The sequence below is a fragment of the Psammomys obesus genome, unplaced genomic scaffold (assembly GCF_907164565.1).
Source record: "Psammomys obesus unplaced genomic scaffold, mPsaObe1.curated_primary_1811, whole genome shotgun sequence".
NCBI lineage: Eukaryota > Metazoa > Chordata > Mammalia > Rodentia > Muridae > Psammomys > Psammomys obesus.
This window is the reverse complement of record NW_026596091.1, coordinates 10184316-10206296: the sequence shown is the minus strand read 5'-3', so window position 1 is coordinate 10206296 and position 21981 is coordinate 10184316. Positions and strand designations below refer to the sequence as shown.

At 35.8% G+C, this 21981-nt stretch overlaps 1 protein-coding gene across 3 annotated transcripts in view; it reads right to left on the bottom strand.

The window, feature by feature from the left end:
* Positions 1-3096: 3096 nt before the first annotated feature.
* Positions 3097-21981, bottom strand: part of Cdk17 (cyclin dependent kinase 17) — a 79033-nt gene continuing 60148 nt past the window's right edge. For all 3 annotated transcript variants that reach the window (XM_055627828.1, XM_055627827.1, XM_055627829.1), the window contains 12 exons: positions 19810-19866; positions 18431-18545; positions 17444-17538; positions 16959-17021; positions 15479-15602; positions 10597-10717; positions 8216-8313; positions 7596-7701; positions 6754-6796; positions 5799-5889; positions 4156-4233; positions 3097-3622 (listed from right to left, as the gene is read on the bottom strand). In XM_055627828.1, the coding sequence (XP_055483803.1) occupies positions 3585-3622; positions 4156-4233; positions 5799-5889; positions 6754-6796; positions 7596-7701; positions 8216-8313; positions 10597-10717; positions 15479-15602; positions 16959-17021; positions 17444-17538; positions 18431-18545; positions 19810-19866 (1029 nt within the window). In that variant the 3' untranslated portion in view covers positions 3097-3584. The remainder of the gene's footprint in view (positions 3623-4155; positions 4234-5798; positions 5890-6753; positions 6797-7595; positions 7702-8215; positions 8314-10596; positions 10718-15478; positions 15603-16958; positions 17022-17443; positions 17539-18430; positions 18546-19809; positions 19867-21981) is intronic.

The following is a 21981-nucleotide window of genomic DNA, read 5'->3' as shown; positions in this document are numbered from 1 at the left end:
AAAAGGCTGGACATATCTGTTCAATAACTCATTTCTGATTTCAAAATTTACCAAGACCCCTGTCAAAACAAACAAACAAACAAACAAACAAACAAACGGCCACACTGAACAAAACCCTGTGGCGGCATCTGAGGGGCCAGACTCCAGATATACGGACTAATAAAAGAGAACAGAGGTCCCAGAAATAAACTCTACTCCACTGCAACTTGATTTCTGAGAAGGTTGTGAGGATCATTCAACGTGGGCACCTTCTCAAGAAATGGTGTTGGAAAAATGACTATTCACAACTCAAAAGTATAAAGCTGGATACGTATATAGACTTTAAGACTAAAACTTTATGATCTTAAAAGAAAATATTGGGGCAAATATTTATAATCTTGGAAAACTGACAACAGGTTTTTCAAATGTGATACCAAAAGCACTGGCAACAAATTTAAAGATAGGTGAGTGAGATATGAAAGGAAAATTCCTGGCTTTCACAAGGATATCTTCAGGAAAGTAAAAGATAACTCACAGAACAGGAGGAAATAACTGAAAAATGTGTGCTTTATAAGGAAAGATTAACAATCATAAAGAACCCTTACAATCCAACAACAAAAAGACCTTATTATTAAAACTAGAAGAATGTTTACGTGAATAACTATTCTTCAAAGCAGGTGTACAAAACAAAGCAAAAACCAACCAAACAAAAGATACTCATAGGTAATCGCTAGCAAATTTAAGTATAACCTACAATGAACTCTGTCTTCATGCCTATTAGAATGACCATAATGATGATACTGATGATAACAAGTGTGGGAAGGATAAAAAATTCTCACACATCACTAAGAATTTAAAATAGTGCAGTTGCTGTGAAAAACAGCTCAGGGGCTTCTCAGAAAGTAAAATACAGAATGATGTCTGACCAGCAATTTTACTCCTAGTGTATATACACTCCAAAGAGATGGAAAGAGAAATGCAAACATGTGTGGACACCAATACTTACTGCAGCAGTGTTCACACTGTTCAGTCACAACAGAACATTAGTCAGCCATGAGAGAGACTCTGAAAATATTATGTTGAAGAAATACGCCAAACATAAGATATAAATATGGTATGGTTGCACTTATAGAAAATATCTAGAATAGGGAAATTCATAGATTCAGAAAGTAAATGAACAGTTATGAGAAGCTTGGGGGGAGAATGGAATTATTTTTTTAATGAGTTCAATTTCTGAAATAGTAAGACAATTTGGAAATAAATCAATATAACTATTGTTTTGTGAATGCAACTGATGCCATAAAGAGGTAAAGAAAAACCAATATGAATTGTACTGAGTCTGAAAGATAGATTATAACATGTTATTAAATATTCTTTTAAACTAAGCTGATAAGATGCCCGAGTGGAGACCTGGGACCCACTGAGAGGGGCCTAGCACTGCTTACCTTCAGAATTCCTGTCAGCTTAAGGGGCTTGTGGGAGTTCCAGGTTCAATCCTTCCGAGTTTTAAGTGTCATCACTGCAGTTTCCAGGATCTGAATGAGGCTGAAATGTCAACAAACAAAAGCAACCTACATGCACCTATTTCCTTGCTGAAGTTCTTAACAAAAGGTCCCTAGACTCCCTAAAAAGAATTTTAAATAACGACTGCATATATCCCTTTAATTTTTATGTGCAAGAATCAAAATTACTGACAGCTAACTATGGTCAATTTGCAAATCAAATTGACAAATCTGTTACATCACAAGCAAAGAATGCTACATGATATGATTCCATCAGAGCCGGCTAACCTGGTCGGCACAGACATAAAACGCTGCCCCTTTCAGCACAGTGAGCGCTCATTACTTCACAGTGACGCCATGCGAAGAGAACAAGCCAGTGTGTACAGCTCTCTTCCCCAAGAAAGGCGACTCAGCAACATCACATTTTATACAGCATGGAGATTTAGTTATAAACTTCAAAACAAAATGAAGGAATTTTCACATAATATTTATAACCTTCAAAGTACAAGATTAATACATGTCTGTCAGTTAGAAGTAACAGCAGTTAGGCTACAGGGCTTAACATAAAACCAGTTGACAAATGTGAAAAGCAGTAGTGGTCCAATATTCACCATTACACATGAATCTGTTTCTTCCAGAACTTTTTTTTAAAAAAATTAAAATTTCAGTATCATGAAATATTAAAATAACATCCCGAACATGCCACAATCACTATTCACAAATAAAGTTAAAATGAAATATACAAAAACTCACTTAATACTGTTAAATAATAACAATAAACTACAGGATTTCCTGAACAGAAATGAGAGGACCCTGAATGTTTACAGTGAATGGCAGGACAAAAATTAAGTTATAACTATTTTCATGATATAAGGCAAAAACTTACATGACCATTTCAAAATATACCAATTAAGATTTATAGTTGTAAGATGCACTAACCAATAGTCCTTAAAAATGAACACAAATGCCTAAAACACTGTTACCAACACCAAAGTGTTTGTGATGTTCAAGGAGATGCATAATTCAAGTTACACTAGTTAGTGTCTCTGATGAGCAGATAATACCCACAATGCTTTAGAGCAGTCTTCTGGGTTCTTACTTCTCATTTCTAATTCATCATGGCTCATTTTAAAGACATAGTACAGCTTTCAGCTGATTCCAAGTGAATGTTATTGAAACACACACAGCCCACAAATGAAAGAAACTGTTCCTCAAAATGAAGTATCATCTAATAACAGAAATGTGCTTAAGACACACAGCAGCAAGGCCTTTCCTGTTTGAATGACTCACATGGTTAAATCTTCACTAAAAGCACAGTGTAATAAGAGTTAATTAAGTGTAGTAGCACACAAATATGCAGTAGCCATTTCTAAGATGAGGAATAGGTAAAAATAAATAACTTGGTGTTTTAGTTTATTGGTGTCTAATGTGAGGATCCAAAATGTCTGATACTCACTTGTTTGAATCAACTCCTGCGTTGCATGCTTCCTAAACACACTGTGCTGTCAATGTCTCAGCTACTCTATTGGCCAATGTTTCTAAGAAATTATATGCAGCACAAACTTAAGAGTGTTCAAGACGGCTCACTTATTTTACTGCTAAGCAAAGCTAAATATACATTCCAGGAAACACTGTAGTTTAATTTTTAAAAACAAATGAACAAACAAAATGCAGCAGTAAAACAATTTGTGAGGAGAAACAGATGCGTTCACATATAATAAAGCCACTGCAACTTCTTCAGGCATTCAACTGTTGTGTTAAATAAACAGACAGTAGTTACTTAGCAGCAATGATTCCGCAATAAATAATGCGCTGTGTTTCTCAGTCCTGCACAAATCTGCAGCTACAGTTACATTGACAGTTGTAACCTACTGGCTCTACTGGCAGAGAAGACCTTAAAACCAACTGTACAAAAAAAATTGTCACACTGTGACAACAAATATAAAAACAATCTGTAGGTCTGAAATAAAAAGACTCCACTGTGAAGAGGACAGTGTAGACACACGGAGATCCCAAGTCCAGCACAAGAAATGACTGCCTTCAGCTCTGAGTCCATGGCTGATAAGAAAGGCTGGGGCTGGGCTTGAAACCATGTTACCAGACTTAAAAGAGCATGCTCTGTCTTCTGTTCTTCCCATGTCCTAAAATATAAAGTCATCTTATGAGGCAGTTCAAGGTTCAGTTTTTATCCCATATACAGTACTTGGTGACGCTAGGAAGCTAATGTTCCCACCAGCAAACACTAATGTTCCGCGCGGTAAGAGTGATCAGCACTGTCTTAAATGACCCTTGTGTTGACAGGGTCAGTCTACAGCTTCTAGGCTTCGAAGTGATGAACCTGATGACTAGGCAAGCACAAGCTGTGTCTTCTGCCTCAGGTACCAGGGATGGCGTGTGCAGTGATCAAGCCAGGCCACTTGTAAAAGGTCTCTGTGCCATCTGCAGTCAATGATCCCTGACTTGACTGAGTCAGATCTCTCTGAGGATTTACTGAGCTGCCCACATCATACAGAACAGTAAAGTAAGTATGTGCAATTCTAAACATACAGAGTTGTGGGATGCACTGTACATTGGTTTTTACATCAATAATTTTACTGATCAATCTGTAAGCCCAAAGCTTGGTTCCACGCAAAAATTCATGATCGACTCGTGAAATGGTTTATGACAAACACACCTGTCTCTGGATAGGAAGAATTTCGAAAACCCGGGTCCTTTTGCAACTGAATCTCTTTCAAACTGAATATTGATACGCCTAAAATGGACAGACAAGAAAAAGTTCACCAGATATTAATGACAAATCTTTATCAACTATAATTATTCAAAAAGCATACAATGACTATCAAATACCTATACTGTGCTACCAAGTTTACAGCCCTGCTCAAAGATTTCCTGTTTGTTTCTATGTTCTAATCAGAAAACCAAATGAGGTTATCCCACTTAAGAATGGTTCTCTGTCTAACTCTGTCTTAAAAAAAATTATCCAAGCAGTGTTCCTTTGAAAAAAAATTGTTTCAGGACTTATTGGGGTTGGGAGACCCCAATGGCTTAGTCAAAATGGATTACTCAGTTCTTATTCTCCATGACCTTTGTCCCTTATGATGGCCTGAAGGAATCAACTGTTAAATAATCTTCAGATACTTTCAGTAAACAATGGAGTAGATATACAGAAGAGTAACTAAATCAAACTGACACTTGGTCTGATAATGAAATACTATCCCTTCAAAGAAATGAAGGCACAGTAGCACACATGTCTAATGTAAGCATTTGGAGGACGAGGTCTTGTGGGGCACCATACACCGAAGGCCAGCTGCTTTGCACAGTGATTTCTAGGCCAGCCAGGGCTACAGAGGAAGACAATGTCTTTAAAAGGACTTAGGAAAAAATACACGTCACCTCTCATTTCTAATCTCTGTCACAGACAGTTTTTCATTAAAGAAATAAAAACAAATTCTACATCAACTCTTGTGGCTTTTCTAACAGGCTTTGCCACTGACTTGTTACATGAACCTCAGCTAATAAAGACTACCTAGTAAAAAAGAATGGGGAAGTAATAATAGCTCTCATGGCTGAGTTCCCAAACATTCTCCGATTTCCCCACTCATTCTATTTTAAAGTCAAGCATTACCTCAGGCCCGGGAAAATTTCTATTCTAGTGATTTTGATAATGGCATACTAATTTCTTAGGGATAGTACAGCCAGAGTGACCACAACAAAAGAAGACTATCTTGGTATCTTCTCAGGAAGGAAATGCACTTTCCTGAAGAAACCATCTTGTACTTTGACTGTGCCTCACTAATCTTTATAGAAACCCATTCGTGCATATGTGTATGCTACTATTTTTATTAGGCTGGCCAGTGAGCCCTTGGAACCCTGGCATACAGTGGGGTTACAGATGTGCATGACATGGCCCATCTTTTCCCACAGGCTGGGATCTGGACTCAGGTCTGCAGGCTTGTGCAGGAAGCACTTTGGTCACGTGGCCACCTATCCTACCTAGAAATTCTCATTTAACCAAAAATTGAACCAGATTATGCCTAAAGATGATGTCATCAGCATAGTCCAATTTAAATCAAGTAATATTAATGATTCACACAAATATTACTGACTTCTTAGTGAGTAGAGGCAGTGTGCTCAATGTTGAAAGACATAAATCAAGAAAAGAGAAACTTTCCTTGGAAAAATTATGATCTAATTACAAAAAAGGACTAAAATTTTAGGCATAAAAATCAACAACCATCTCTTCTTCAATTCCTAAACCTTCTAATCCTCAATCCTAGACAAAAGAAAACAAAAGGGGACAGCTTGAGAGTGTCTTACTTTCTGGTAAAGCATGTATTCTTGGTCCTAGACTTCGGAAGTACACATGTTTCATGGCCTCTTCTGCTGGAACCCTTTTCTTGGACTCATACTGTAAAAAAAAGCAAAGAACAGCTTCATTAGCCTTTTCTCTAATTATTGTAAAAGGCCAAAAAATAAATTAGTATTTAGAATTATTTTTAAAAATTCTTGATTACTTAATATGACAATTTTTCTAGCATCAATTCAAAGCACTACCAATACACTTGAAGTATGGGAATAATTCTATCTCAATTCCACATTTCCTAGCTCAGCCTCCTAAAAAAAAAATTCCCTTGTATTTCTCTGAAGTGATGAAAAATTAAAATATTCAATCTTTAATGTTACTTTTCCTGGTGAGCAGCAATGTGCTGGTGGAAATAGGGCAATGCCTTTACACTAGACACTTTCTCGACAACACGCCCACTGGCTCTTTTCTTCTAAATGATACAACTTAGGCTTATTCAAGATGTTCATGCTTCCAATTTCAACAGACAATACATGAATCACGATTACTCAAGGCTTAGGCTAACACTCCAACTTCAAGCCGTGTGTGTGTGTCTATGTTGTTTTGTTTTTACAATTAATGTTCTAGCCAATGAGACTTGGAAAAAGTCCTTGCTTTCAAGATATAAGAGTGTTAATGTGGCTGGTGCCTCTCTACCTTCCCTCTTCTTCCTGCTCTGGAGAAAAATGAGAGTGACATTTGGAAGTGCAAGGCAGCAAGCATAAGGAAAAAGAGAACATGAAAGCATGAACTGAAAAAAACATAAGCTTGCTGAAGCATTTTAGAAGGCGCCATAAATAATCTTGCTGTCATTAACAGTATTTGAGGGGGTTATTATTGATTCTGTTTTCCCCTATTATTGATTCTGTTTTTCCCAAGAGGAAAGTGACAAAGATCCATTTAACATTTATAAAATGTGATGTAACTTACCTGAAGAAATTTTGTTATCAACTCAATTCCTTCAGAATCTAACCTAGAAACAAAAAAATACAACAAATTGAAACAAATGTCCATTATTCTTTTATCTTAGCTGATAGAAATTTTTCAGATAATTTTCCAAATGTTTCTACTTGCCAAATTTAAGTTCTCTAAAATAACTACTCTTACTGCTTTCAAAGACCCAAATCTGTTTTAGCCCTAAAAAGCTTATCTTGTCAATTGCTTGAGAATAAATCATACTTTGTTTTTGGTATCCAAGAAAAATTAATACTATACAATTCTTAAACTTAGCATTCTATCCCCCAAAATAACCTCTATTATATGGAAAGTTTAAATAGGACACAAATATTCAGTGTGCCAATAAAGGCAGGAACACCAAAATACTACTGTTTTAGTATACAGGTAAAAACATTGAGACAATGACCCCAAAATGTATCAATGGCATTAAAATAGTGACAAGCCATCAAGAAAATCATATCAAATAACCTGATAAGCAATGGTTACTGTAAAGTATTAAGTTCATAAAACTTAAACAAGACCAATGACATATCTAATAAGATTCCTAAACAGAAGTGTTATCAGAGCCTTCATGGATCTATCTACAGAACCTCTAAAATTCCAATATTTCACATCTCAATTCTATTTACATACTTTGATGATTCTTGGCCATTGATTTATAAAATTATGTCAAAGGAAGAAATATACAGAATTAACTTACATCACACACTATTGAAAACTATCCTGCCTCAGCCCTGAACCCTTCCTGTGCAAGTGCATCAAAAGTGTTTGCTGAGTCACATGAATTTGGCCCTTTCCACTTAAGAAAAGAGTACCTGGGTGCATGATTAATTAGAGGTTGTGGCTTATATTTTGGGAAGTTGTAGTTCTTGAATTCATCATTCGAAGAAACACCAGGCCAAGTTTCCTGAGATGGAGTTCCTGAATTAAAAGAATAAACTCATGATAAGCATTTAAATTATATACATGCAAACATATAGAGACAAGCAAAATTAGGAAAATAGCTTAAAGAACAATACACTTTTATTAAATGCTTTAAGTATTTCAATTAAAATTAAAATGATAGTGTGTGTGTTGTGTGTGTGTGTGTGTGTGTGTGTGTGTGTGTGTATGTGCGTGTGTATTTGGGGATACCACATATATCCAGGGGGATTTGGGACTATGCAATTATGCCATAATTATGAAAAGTCCTTTTTCTTTCTCTATGATACCATCCATCTACACTAGGAATAGTACGTAATAAAACAAAGAAGGTCAAATCTTCTTTCACGAAGCCTTTATGAAACCAGCTCAATGAAGATTTACTTTGGAAGATGTACCCTATAACAAATAAGCCAACTGCTATTCTTATCAAAACAGTCATGCATGCATGTACATACACATGGTTTACAGACAATCAACTGCACGTGTGAATCATGGGAAAAAGACTTCTTACCTAGTAGTCGAAATATTAAGTGCAGTTCATCTTCCACAGTTGACCCTGGAAACAGTGGTCTTCCAGAAGCCATTTCAAAGAAAATACAGCCAACTCCCCTTTAAAATGCATCATAAAAAGAAGAAGAAAAAAATATTCAATCCATTTACATATTAGGTAGCACAAGAATATTTTTTCTCAAGTTGTCTTCCTGGTGAATTTTAGACCGCCTACCGGAAAATTTTCTGCAAAGGTATTTTTTAAACCCAACAAGTTGCTATCTCAACTTTCATGTTACTAACTCATTTCCCCACTTAAAATGTCTAGCTTTCTTTTATATAAGGTCCTCAAAGAATAAAACAATACTTAACGGGTGATGGGTGATTACTATGGTAACCTGGGAGGTAACAGTGGCAGTGATAGCACAGAGAGAAGTGAATGAATGATTCATGATCCTGAGACAGGAAGTAGTGACTACAAGCCGAGTGCTGCTGCTGGTGGTGACTTGTGTAAGAGAAGGTGAAGGTGGACAAGGGCTCAGAGAATACACATGATCATTTAGGAACTACAAGGTACATGTATGATTAAGATACAGTACTTCTATAAGGGCTCACAGCAAGTACAATTGCACAAAACTGAAATGGCACGTAATGGAGATCAATATGATGGTTCCTAAACATTTTAAAATAGAATTGATAAGACTTTCACTTTTAGGTAAATCTGCAAGTAGCATCCTGAAACAATACGTCCATCCATAGTCACAGCAACATCATTCCCGTAGGTGAAGGAGGAAGAAGTCCAGTGCCTACTATTGATGAACAACAACTAAACAGACCATGCTGTAGATTCACAATGACTCAAGGGAACTGTGTACAGTGTGGATGAAGCTGAAAGCATTGTGGTACATGAGAAAAGCTGAGTATGCCCGTAACAAAAAGACAAGTACACCAAGATTTCACTTGCATGAGGTACTTGGAGCAGGTAAATTCAGAGACAAGAAGTCGAGTGCTGATTACCAGGGACCAAATAAAAAGATAAAATGCTTTGTCTAATGGGTAAAATTTTAGTTTAACAGAGTAAAAAGTTCTGAAGTTCTAAAAATGGATGGCAAAGATAGTTGTACAACAATGTAGGGAGCCTAATATCTCAAAACCACACAAGTCGACTAATTAAAATTATAAACTTTATCATAAATATATATATATCTTACCAGAACTTAGGAAAAAGTGTCCTACAAAATGAGATTATATGCAATTTCTTAAGACAGTAACAGAAACAAGTATTTCTCAAGACATAAGGAATACATAGTAAATACAGCCATGATTCAGAGAAAGCAACTGCCTCTGAAGGCTAGGGCACACCCAGGAAAGGACTGATAACAAATTGTTTGGAACTGCTAAACATAGACCCTCTTGGGTGAAGAAAGGCATGTCAAACGGACAGACTGAAATGAACACTTAAGCAGAAAGTTGGCAGAGTCAGCCTAATTTCGAAGAATATCAAGTAGAACAATTTTGCTAAAAGAGAACATCTGTGTTAAGAAATAGGCTGAACTAAGTGGAAAAGAAGTTTATAGACGTCTATGAAAATCTCAAGAAAATGCAATTTACACTACAGGCAATGATTGTGTTAGCAACTCGCACAGGGTGTCACGGTCACGGTGCTGTGTGGGCTGGGGAGATGGAACAGTGTTTGTTGCCCAGCATGAGAACCGGAGTCAGGGCTCTCAGCATCCATGTGCACAGTGCTAAGGGGCTGCGGCAGGTAGAGCCCAGGTCCTGCTGGCCAGCTAGCAAGGTTCAGTGAAAGACTCTCAAATAGATGAAAACATTTTCCTTTAAAGTGAAAAGTGATATCTGAACACACCTCATGTTGACCTCTGGCCTCTGTATGTGTATGCATATATAGGTGAGCATACTTGCAGACACACACATGTATACATACACACACAACACACACATAGACCCATAATAATGCATAAGAAACAGATCTTTGAAATTTTATTTTTAATTTTTAGACCAAATTAAAGTAGGTATATTTTACATATTAAAACAATACTTGTTTGAAATTGTTCCATGTCATATACACTGATAGTGCTCTTTGCGCATCAGCTCATTTAGTCTTACTATCATCTACAGACTTACTATCACTGTGTCAGCTCCTAATGATGACGTCAAGGCACAGGCTGATGATGCGAATAAGGCAGACAGTCATATATAGTCATTAGTGGCAGACTTGGTATCTAAAGCTAAATAGTTTTGTTTCCATGCCTCACTTCTTAATCATTGCCCATAAACATACTACTGCTTTAAAATAGTCCTTTAAAAATAAGTACTTCTCAGTACACCCTGTTAAGACTGTAGTCTCTGGAAACTGTAAATGGCAAGGACGTTGATATTTACCACATGTCAATCTGCGTAGAGTACTCTGAGGAACCAAGAAGCACATCAGGTGGCCGATACCACAGTGTGACAACTTCATTTGAGTAGGTCTTTGTGGGAACTGACTTGGCTCTGGCTAGTCCTTTTTGGAGAAAAGAAAACAAAAGAATTAAATATGCTGAGATCCATTGATATGCTGAATTTCTTAGCCCCTACTGTCACCATGACCCATTTGAAGCGATGCCAACTTCACAGCATCCTGAAACTTCAAAATTGTAGTTTTACAAATTTTGTTGAGTGCATGTAGTCCAGGGCCAAGTCAATATTATATAATTAAACAAAAAAACTAAACACAGTAATTACACAGCAAGAGACTAAGCTGGTGCAGTCTGAGTTAATCGAAACTTGAGATATTTTCTGTCTGTTGATGAGTCATAATGCCAGAATTATTTCCAACTAGAATTATCCCAAAATAGGTCAATGACACTGAGACATGGTTTATTTGCTACAGTTATAAACTATTTGTCACCTTTTAACCCAAATGCCACATTTATTTGCTATAGCATTTTTTTGTTTTAAATTAAAAAAAACCTCAAAATCATTGGTCTATAGCCAGTTGATTTTACTGGCAATTTTCTTGAACTTATTTAAAGATTTCCCTGAAATAAAATCCGGTGGTCTGTCCTTTCTTAGTGTCTTAAGTAATATATATAACTTCAGAGCAAGAGGCCTTGATGATCTGGGATAATAACAACTCCTGTAAACAAATGTCTGCCCTGTCAATCTTGTGTGGACTCTACTGTGCCCAGAAAGACAGAATGGCTAACAACTGTTTTGCTTTGCTACTGGTGGGGAGTTAGCACCCCTAAGCCTCTAAATTGTGGTCAGTAGGTTTACATCTCAAGAAACGTAACCTTACTTTCACCATACATTTTGTTTCAAGTAACAAAGTTGTTTAGGCTGAGATTGTTGTTATGCATAACTTTATGTCTCTTATTAAAACACTAAATAAGATGTCATAAAATGGTAATTCAAAACTTCATTTCATTAGTGTAATGTTGACACTATTTTAATTACAAATTAAATAAACTATCACGTCAAACAAATTATTTTTCCATACATTTTGGTAATTAGAAAGATGTAGGGCTGCTCTCTGATTTCTCTTCCTGATTTTTTGAGACAGAGACACTACACAGCCCTGGAACTCACTGTCTACATAGCCAGGCTGGCCTCAAACTCACACAGATCTTCTGCCTCCTGAGTGCTTGAAGGTAAGTGTCACCTTGCACTTCGAGATATTAAGAGCAGATTAGAGATGACGAGGCTATCAATCTGCTAAAACTTAAACCATTAAAGCAAACTGCCAATTATAACTTCCTCAGTACTTTACTCTTCTGTTCTGAACTGAGATGCTTATCCTGTAAGGCTCAGGATTCAAAATTAGAATTTCAGAATTTTTTATGAAATTATACAAGTGCTCCTTTCCTAAATTAACAGTGTTAATACTGTTACACAGTATTTATTTTAAGTCATTTTCTATCATTAATGGAAGTATATACTTTTGTTTGTATTTACTAAATGTCTGGATTTCATTGATCATAATAATAGAATTTTGTTTGTTTGTTTGAATTTTGAGACAGGGTACCTCTGTGTAACAGCCCTGCCTATCCTGGAACTTTCTTTGTAGATAGACCAGGATGGTCTTGAATTCACCTGCCTCTGCCTTCCAAATGCAGGGATTAAAGGCATGTGCCACCACACCCACCCTGCCTAATAATGGAATTTTTAAAGGAATTAAGAATAATTTTAAAAGGGTAGGGATAGAGTTCAGAGACAGTGTTTGCCTATCACACTCAAGGCTCTGACTTTGATCTCCAGCACCACCAAGGACAAAAAAAGGAAGGATCAACCCATAGTGGAAATATTTAAAATTAAATGACACTCATTATTTGAAGCCATTCATGTATTTACTATGTAACCAATAAAAAAGAGTAAATGCCAAATAGCAGAAACATGATGATTATATTAAGCGATTTGCTTTCTTGCTTTCTGGAGGTTAAAGGCAAAATTTTAAAGTATTAAACTCAAAGCATTCTCAAATAAAATATTTCCCATGGCCTTTAAAATACCTTTACATAATTTCTCTGTCACTGACACTCATTTTGGGACTTAGGGTAAGGAGGAATAAAAGTAGCTTGGCAAAGAGAGAAGAAAAAGGAGCAGGGACTAGTAAGGATAAGAGAAATAACACAAATGATGCCCAAGAAGCAATTGTGTAAGTAGTTACGCATATGTAAGCATATGAAATTAACCTGTATTAGCATTTAATCTCGGGTAGCCAAACAGCAAATCCCTTTCAAACAAATGATAAAGGACTAAATAAACAAATGTTCATGAACAGTCAGGGCAAATTCACTATTGATAAAAATAAATTTTTAACTTGTCACTAACAGAAAGCTTGAAAAAATATCTCCTATTAGTGAAATGTATTAAACAGTCCTAAAGTAAAGCTGGCATGACTTAAAAAAATTTACAAATACTAATGGCAGAAATTGTATTAGCACTTAAAAACTAAATTTATTAAAATATTCAAATTTAAAGTATATAACACAAAAAATTAAAGCTACTCTACAAAATGTTCTTTCATTATTAAAAAAAAATTACTTCCTCAAACGAAGAACACATAACTTTATTTTCAAATTGCATAAAATCAGATTGGTTAAAGGGATACACAAGTACTAGTTAAGTCACATAATAAAACAGACAAATGGGGTGAGCATATGGAAAAGGGCCCCCTAGACTCTCTCCAAGGCAGAGTCTAGGTCTCAGGCCCTGGCATAATCCTTCCAAATAAGACCCCAAGTGCTTTTATTTATGTGGATGACTGATATTTACAGTATTTCCAAGTTAAAACTGAGAAAACTTAAAAGGATGATTTAGAGATTAAGAACAAGACTCAGTCGGGTGCAGCAATACTGTCCTATAATCACATAATCAAGAGACATTCAAGGCAGGATAATCATGAGTTTGAGGACAATGTAGGTTACACAGCAAGACCCTGATTCAAACACAAAAACAACTCCAACCTCAAATGCCCACCAGTCACAATTGGCTGTCTCCAATAACACCTTTTTTTTTTTTTTTTAATTCACAATCCTGACATTGCTTTTTTTCCAATAACATTTTTGTAAAAAAGTTATTTTCCAAAGCAAAAAAACAAAAACCAAAAAAAAAAAACCAAAACAAAACAACAACAACAAAAAAACAAAAACAAAAAAACAATGGCCCTACGTTTCTATTAATTAAATTTTATGTTACTAAAGGACAACTGGATTTCACATTTACTTTCTGCATTTGAAATGCTGTGAATTATTGTTTTGACATATCACAGTATATGCAGGACGTGTCAAATGTGTAATAGCTCATACACATATGACAAGTATAAATCACACAAACACCAAGCAGGAAAGCAGAAACACCCAGAGCCTCTTCTGAAATGTGGCCCATCTTACATGGCTATGCGAGAGCCAGAACTTACGTAGTAGCTGACAATGTACCAGTGACCTCCTCATACTTCCATTACAGTTCATTGTTTTAGCTAGTGCTTTAATTGGATCTTTTATCCCAGCATGACTCTATAGTACCATTTCCTGGTAATTGGGGAAATACTGGTCTTTGACTTATATATTATAAATAGCTATATATTTCTTCAGAATATCAAAAAGTCATATTTGTCACCTGTGTTGTCTCTAAATATCAGCAAGTCAGTAAATAAAGTAAAAGTAGCAGATCCAAATTTTCAAATTCTAAATTTTGTTTGACCACTTGAATAATACTGACAAAATACTTTTGATTGTTTTCCTTTTCCCCCCTTACTTGCATATTTATTTGTGTTATATTATAGTAAATTATATACAAATATATATTAACTCAAATGTTATTAAAATACCAATTCACTTTTTAATTTTTTGAAAAAAATATAATTACATAATTTTCCACTTCCCCTTCCTCCATCCAACTCCTCCCATGTTACATATCTCCCCCCATGGTTGCACTCTCAGATCTCAATTCATGGCCTCTTTTTCTTTAATTGTATATACATACACATATATGTATATATACATACATATATATTGTATATGTTTATATTGTTTACACAAATATAAAATTGTGTACAGAGTTAAATTCTTTTTTTAATTTTTATTTTTTTAATATTAATCACAGGTTATTTACTTTGTATCCCAGCCATAGCTCCCTCCCTCATTCCCTCCCAATCCCACCCTCCCTCATCTCCTCCCTGTCCCTTTCCAAGTCCACTGCTAGGGGAGGTCCTCCTCCTCTTCCATCTGACCCTAGCTTATCAGGTGTCTTTAGTACTGCAATGTCCTCTGTGGCCTAGCAAGGCTGTTCCTCCGTCGGGGGTGGGGGGAGGTAAAGGACAGAGGTATATTCTTAAATATATAAACACAATCTGCTCAGTTCAAATAATGTTACCTGGACGTATATGACCTCAAGGTTGACCACTTGTCCCCTAAAGTCTTAGCAGTGAAGAATACATGTGGCTTTGCCCTGAAAAGCCCAAGAAGTCAGTGTTTCTTAAGGTGTTGTGTCATCAGTGCAAATAGTGACATAGGGGAAAAGGCAAGAAACACCTTGCTCAGCATGAGTCCGAGGTACGTTTCATTTTTACGGGACCCTGGAAAGTCTCATAAATCACAGAGGTCTGCAGAGGGTGCCTGGGAACCCATGCATGCGTGTTCGTCACTAATAGCCATCATAAACCATCCACCTAAATTCTATCCCACACCAAACCTCAGAGAAAACTTCAAACCCACATACAAGTTGTGACAATGGCTGTTATTTTTTTTAACTTAGTATTTATGAATATCTTATCTCTCCATACCAAAGTCAGCCAGCTTTAGTTCTCCTCTTTCATTAATGAGGAGGTTCTGTGGTTTCAAGTCCCGGTGCAGTACTTTTCTTCTGTGGCAATATGCCAAACCACGGAGAATTTGGTACAGGAACAGCTACAGAAACAAACGATAAGTAGTCTTAATGATAATGTAATGGGCTTTGCTATAAAGGAAAATCAAGAAATTAAAGACATGTAAGGACACATCCTTTCCTCTGAAAGCTGCTTTCTAAATTTTATTGTTTATTGTTCAATTTAAAGAATCAGCTAGGTTTTAACCTAATGATAACCAGAAAAATAAATACTGCAAATAAAAATTTGAATAATAACAGTAAAATAACAATAAAATTTTGTGGTAACAACCAAGCAAACCTTGCCATAGATTTTCTCCTTCCAAAACAAACACGCCTGCCCCTGATTTGGCGCAGCATCACTTTAAAAGGGGCATGAATATTGGTGGTTTTACAGAAGAACCAAGGTATCAGAAGAGATGGGTGCTGTGCAGCTCTGGCAAAGTACTTGCTATAAAAATACTCTACCCAGCTCCTCACCCACCTCCTGGGCACTTGACTTTCAGCGCCTCCTACGCACTCTTCAAAATCCACCGTGACTCAGAAAGGGGCCCTGGCACTATTCTACTCTGAATGACTGAGGAAAAGTGATCCTTGTAAGGTTAATGGCCAAGGGCTTTTGTGTATTTTAGAATAAAGATTTAGAAAGTGTTCTGATTCTTTGTTGTTAGCAAAAAGAGTCTTCATAGAGATGATCCAAAGCAGTCTTTAGGCCACCGAGGGCGACAATGCAGAAGATGAGTGACAGGCCTGAATGACTTCTGAGAAGTAGTTTCCAGAGCTGGCATTTCTATGCTCAGAAAACTCTAGAACTACTATTTCAGTATCTGCCAGATTTAACCTTGAAAAAACTTTGTGTAATTTTATATTACACAAACAACGATGTGTTTTCCACCTTACAGCAGCCATATGGACCTAACTTAAAAAGCATGGACTTTGCAACCCTTTATGAAATTATGCCAAGTAAACTCTTTATCCTCTTTCCAAATTATTTCTAGATATAAAAGTAGAGAAAAATATACAAATGTTATTCATGATATATTAAAATAAGATGAAATATAAAAGGCCCCTATAGAACACATAGAGATCTATTCAGAGCCATGCTGTTAGCAATGTATTAGCCCATTTTCAGAGCACTCTGTAACAGAAAATGGCTTTCCTCTATAGTCTCCAACTTACTATTTAAAGGAAAAAAGTTAAACTTACTATGTATAGAGTTAGAAATGTCTCAACCACATACGCGACACACTACCTTTTTCCAAAATAGGTTTCTAGGAACTGTTAATTTTACATAAATAAATATACCAGCCTCGTAAGTAATTTTCTAATTGGCTGGTATACTTACTTGGACACTATAGTCCGGTGCTTACATAAGGCTTAATATTACATGTAAAACCTACCTTTACATTGTGCATACTCATGATGTTCCCACAGTCATCCATGTATTGTTTCAAGTCTTTGTCCTGAAAAAAATACAGCACTTTACCATGTGACAGTTTGGGGAATATTTGGCTGATTAATCTGAGAGAATTTTAAAAAATATTTATATGTTGGGGGTACACACATATGTGCCACGTGTGTCGAGGTCCAAGGACAACTCAAGAGAGTTGATTCAATTCTATTTAGGTTCCAAGGATGAAACTCAAGTTGTTGGTCATGGTGGTAAACACTAATCCATGGAGCCATCTCACCAGCCCAATGACATTGTAATGTTTAACATTAAGTTGCTTTTCAAGGAAATATTTACCAATAATTAAGCAACAATGTCCCTGGGGCTGTTACAAGGTCCACTATTATATATGAAAGTACAATATATAATAAAGTAACATAATATAAAATATTATATTAAAGTAAAATAGAATGCTAAATTTTATTAAATGCTTACCAGATACTCAAAGACCAGAGTCAAAGATTTATCTGTGTGAACAATGTCATGCAAGGTTACTATATTTGCATGTTTTAAATCCTTTAACAGTGAAACTGAAAAACAAGAAAGAAAGGAAATTACTTAGTCTATGGTAGGTAGCCAGTCGTTATAAAAACCTGAAGTTTTGCACCTGAGTGACTGTGTATGAGATAAAGCCCAAAGTTTACAGCAAAATGGACAGCAGAAAAATAAGGGTACTGATTTCTTCTTAGGTGGTATGGTATGGGTTTGAGACTGTAATTCCTGAAACTGGCCTCAATATTACTACCCTGCATCTTCCTATCTTTCAACTTCATGTCAACTATTTGAAATTCTGAGACCAGCTTTGATGTATACAGTACAAGGTACCTTCTTCCCCCACTGAGTTTTTGTGCTTTTTCTTTGGCTCCCCTGTCCCACCATTTGTTTGTTTTTGTCCTATTCTGGTTTGTTTTTATTTTATCGTATTATTTTTTAAATGTCTATTGGTATTTTAATGAGACAGAAAAACAGTGTGGATTTGGGTGGGTGAAGAAGAAGGAAGTATCTGGCAGGGTGGGGGTGGGGAACCATAATCAGAATATATTGTATATGCTGTATCTAGTCTCAATAATAAAAACTTAAATTTTTAAAAATAAAATGGTCATGTTTATAAGAAATTTGCTTTTTATATTTGATAAAATTTATTGCTAATGTACAGTTGCCATGGTCTCTGCATAAAAAAATACGTAAAATTTTCCTAGGTCAATATTTATCTGTCAGAGATTTTTAACAGCTTCATAAGTATTTCATTATAAGCTATACAATAAGACGATTGACTAATTCCTCTTTGCTGAATATTTTGGTTTTAGAAACTAACATTTACAAGATGCAAAAATGGCTTCCAGTGATTGACTGTCTGTATATCTGAGCACTTATAAACGCTTGTCTTAATTTAGCCTTAACTGTTCTACATAAACACTGTACCTTCTCTTATGGCTGTACAGGGCGCACCTTCTTCATGCTCCAAGCGGATCTCTTTTAATGCCACCAAATTCTCTGTCAATTTACTCCTTCCTTTATACACTGTTGCATATGTACCCTATAAAACATGTTTTGAAGGCATTATTGAAAGGTGAGAGTCGTGGGCATGACCAGCAGGCCTTACTTCTAGCCCCTGAGAGGCAGTGGGAGGAGGAGACCAACCCTCATCCACACAGTGAGCTACAGGCAGCTGGGGCTACATAGTGAGGCTCTGTCTCATGGCCCTTTCATCACCTCACCCTGGTGGGGGCGAGGGGAGCAGCCTTGCCAGGCCACAGAGGACAAGGCAGCCAGTCCTGATACGACCCAATAGGCGAGGGTCAGAGGGAAGGGGAGGAGGACCCCCTCCATCAGTGTACTGGGCATGGGAGGAGAAGGAAGAGGAAAGGTGGGACTGGAAGGGGATGAGGAGGGGGCTACAGCTGGGATACAAAGTGAATAAACTGTAATAAATAAAAAAAATAAAAAGCATAAAGAGCCTTAACCTCAATTTCTAACGTCTAAGCATGTTAAACTTTATCTCATTTTTAAAAAATCATCTTATCCAGTTTTTCTTAGGCAATGTCTTAGTTCTATATGCACAACAAGCTTATTTCTACCACCCTATGGTGTTTCTGAAGTATAAAAAATGGATTTCCTTTATTCGTGTGTTATTTCAGATTAACAACTGGATCCACGGATTTAATACCAAAGGCACTTAGATAATGATGTATAAAAACCACGGGGCACTAAGCACTTTCAATGAAAATGTAATGTTAATGTTCAACCACAGAATCCTGATCCATGCCTTCATACTCCTCTGAATCTGTGCACATTAGCCCTCCTTTAAAAAAGCTCCCTTAAAGCTTTGCAAGTTGTTTTTCTGCCCTTTTTTACTGTGGATGATAAGCTAATTTTAAATTAACAGCAGTACAGGCAGAAGAAGCAAGTTCCAGGAGCTAGAGCCTTACGAATTTTCTTACCTTTTATGAAACACTTTTATCTTTATAGATAGTTCTCTGAACTCATACGACTTCCAGACCACAACAGACTCTGAAGGTAAAGAAGTAGATGCCTATTCCATTACTCACAAAGCAGAGCATTTGTGCTTCAACAAAAGATTAAAAAATCTACTAAAATATTAATTTCATCTTAACTGATGGAAGGTTTCAAGGACTAAGACAATTTATTCCATCTAGTTTTGCTCTCACTTCAGAATTAGTATATCATCTTTTAGATAATATCTACAACCTTTATTTTTCTAAGCTAGCAAAAATTATGGCCTAATTGAAAGTTTAGATAACAAGAAAATGTCTCACTCTTTGAAATAACAGTATACTCACCTCTCCAAGCTTTTCCAATTTGATGTAGGTTTCCATTTTCCCAAACCCAATTTCTGACTGAAAGCAAACAATTATGAATTTAGCATCTACTCTGACAACTTTAGCTCTTCTTTAACGTTTAATTCTGTTCTAAAAAAGTATGATATTGTTGAACAGCTGTCAAGTTTTAAAGTGCATTTGATATTAGAGAACATCCTTAAAATACCAAAGTTTATAATTAAAAGTCTACATAAGAAACAGCTAATCTTTGGCTAATGAACATACAAACCTCTACAGCTTTAAAGTACCACAGGCATTTAAAACACTGACAAATCTGCAGATTTGTTCTTAGACTTTTGTTATAATGATGTGAAATGTCATGCTAAAAAAACACATTACAATACCACTAAATTTGGTTTTAGCAAATCAGGATTTTTAGTCACAGGTGGTATTATTGAATGACTAAGTATGGTGTAGTTTTTTTTTTCCACTCCTAATGATTGTCTATATGTACATAGTATTTTTATGAAAGAAAACTCAAGTTTTATAACCATATCTACCTTATGTATGACTCAGTATTACGGCCTTAGTTTTTACTATCAATAATGATGAAAAATAAGGTAAAATTATGGAAATATGTTCCAAATACAAGTGAAGTTTAAAATTTCAATTTAGAAAATGCAGTAAACATCTCAGTATCTGGTGTGTGACAGCCAGATTCTTAGTTATCTATTATGTAAAAAGTTAATGGCCAAGATCATACAAACTATATCAGAATGTTTTATGCATAGGTATGCTAAGAATTCAGACATTTTAATTCAAATGACAGTGAATTTTTCTTGTCCCGTTTTACAGAGAGACCAACACTACATTGAGAATAAATTCAAACTAGTATGAACAAAATGGAAGGCATCATTAAAATACTTTAAAATATCATCATCAATAATGAAAGGCACATGGGAAAATAGTAAGGAACATGTAAGGTAAGAACTTTTCCCTCTCGGAACAATGACTTTTTTTTCACTCATCTTTTTTTTATAGTGAATGAATGCTACCATACCCCGGAAACATTCAATGCATTTGGTCCAGTAGTGACTATGACAAAAATACTGAGGTTTGCTTTAAAGATTATATAAGGTACTGACAACAGACTAAGGACTATATAAACAATTTTTAAAATTATCATAATACCAAGTACATATGGGATAAAATGTAACAGATGCATCAAAAATTACAAAAATTACAGACTCACTCTTTTTTTCAGAGTCACTCTTCAGAAAATGAAATACAGTGACATTATTAGACTACTGCACACACACGAACACATGTGCATGTGCACAAGTTCACAAACACAAACACATTTAGATACCACATATACACACAAAGTGGCCATAGTCAACAACAATTGTATATGTCAAAATATCACTAGAAGTTAAATATTCCTCACAAAGACACAGATATTTTGGAGATAAATATGCTGCTTACTCTAAACAAAGCATATTGTATACAAGTATTGAAACCACATTGTACCTCATAAATACACGGAATATGCACCAATGAAAAATAAGCACTTATCTAGAAGAGAAAGTGAACAACCAACTGCAGTTATTAAAGTTATACTGAACAACTAGTTAGTCTATAAAATAAGCAGCACTACTGAGTTGCATCCATGCAGCTGGCCTGAAAATTCAGACCGTAGGACTTACACTAGTGCACTGGCTGTCAGAGCCTAATTTAGAAAATAAGACACACAAGCCCATGCCCCTTAAGGAATTTTCAACTTAGTGGTCTCAATGACCACATTCAAAGGCAACTATCAATGAATTTTTAAATAGAATGTTTAGAATCTGCTTTCAGTTTTATCTGTTGAACACGACAGATTAGCAATCAAAGTGTGCTGACGTTCTCTGACAGAAGTTATTCAGAGGATGAAAGAAAAAGCACGTTTATACAACATTTACCAAGGACAATGCTAGGTGCTGAGCACAAAGTGAAGTCAGACGCCAGTCCCATTTTGGAGCTAACAATCTGCACCGAATCTACCTCACATCGTTTTGATATTAAAAAAAATACTAACAGGCATTATAAAAAGGATTAGAAACTGCTTTAGTAGCCTTACATTTTAATATAATATTAAGATTCCATAATTTGCTCTTTATACAAATGAAGATTTTTGTGGTAATTCAGTCCACG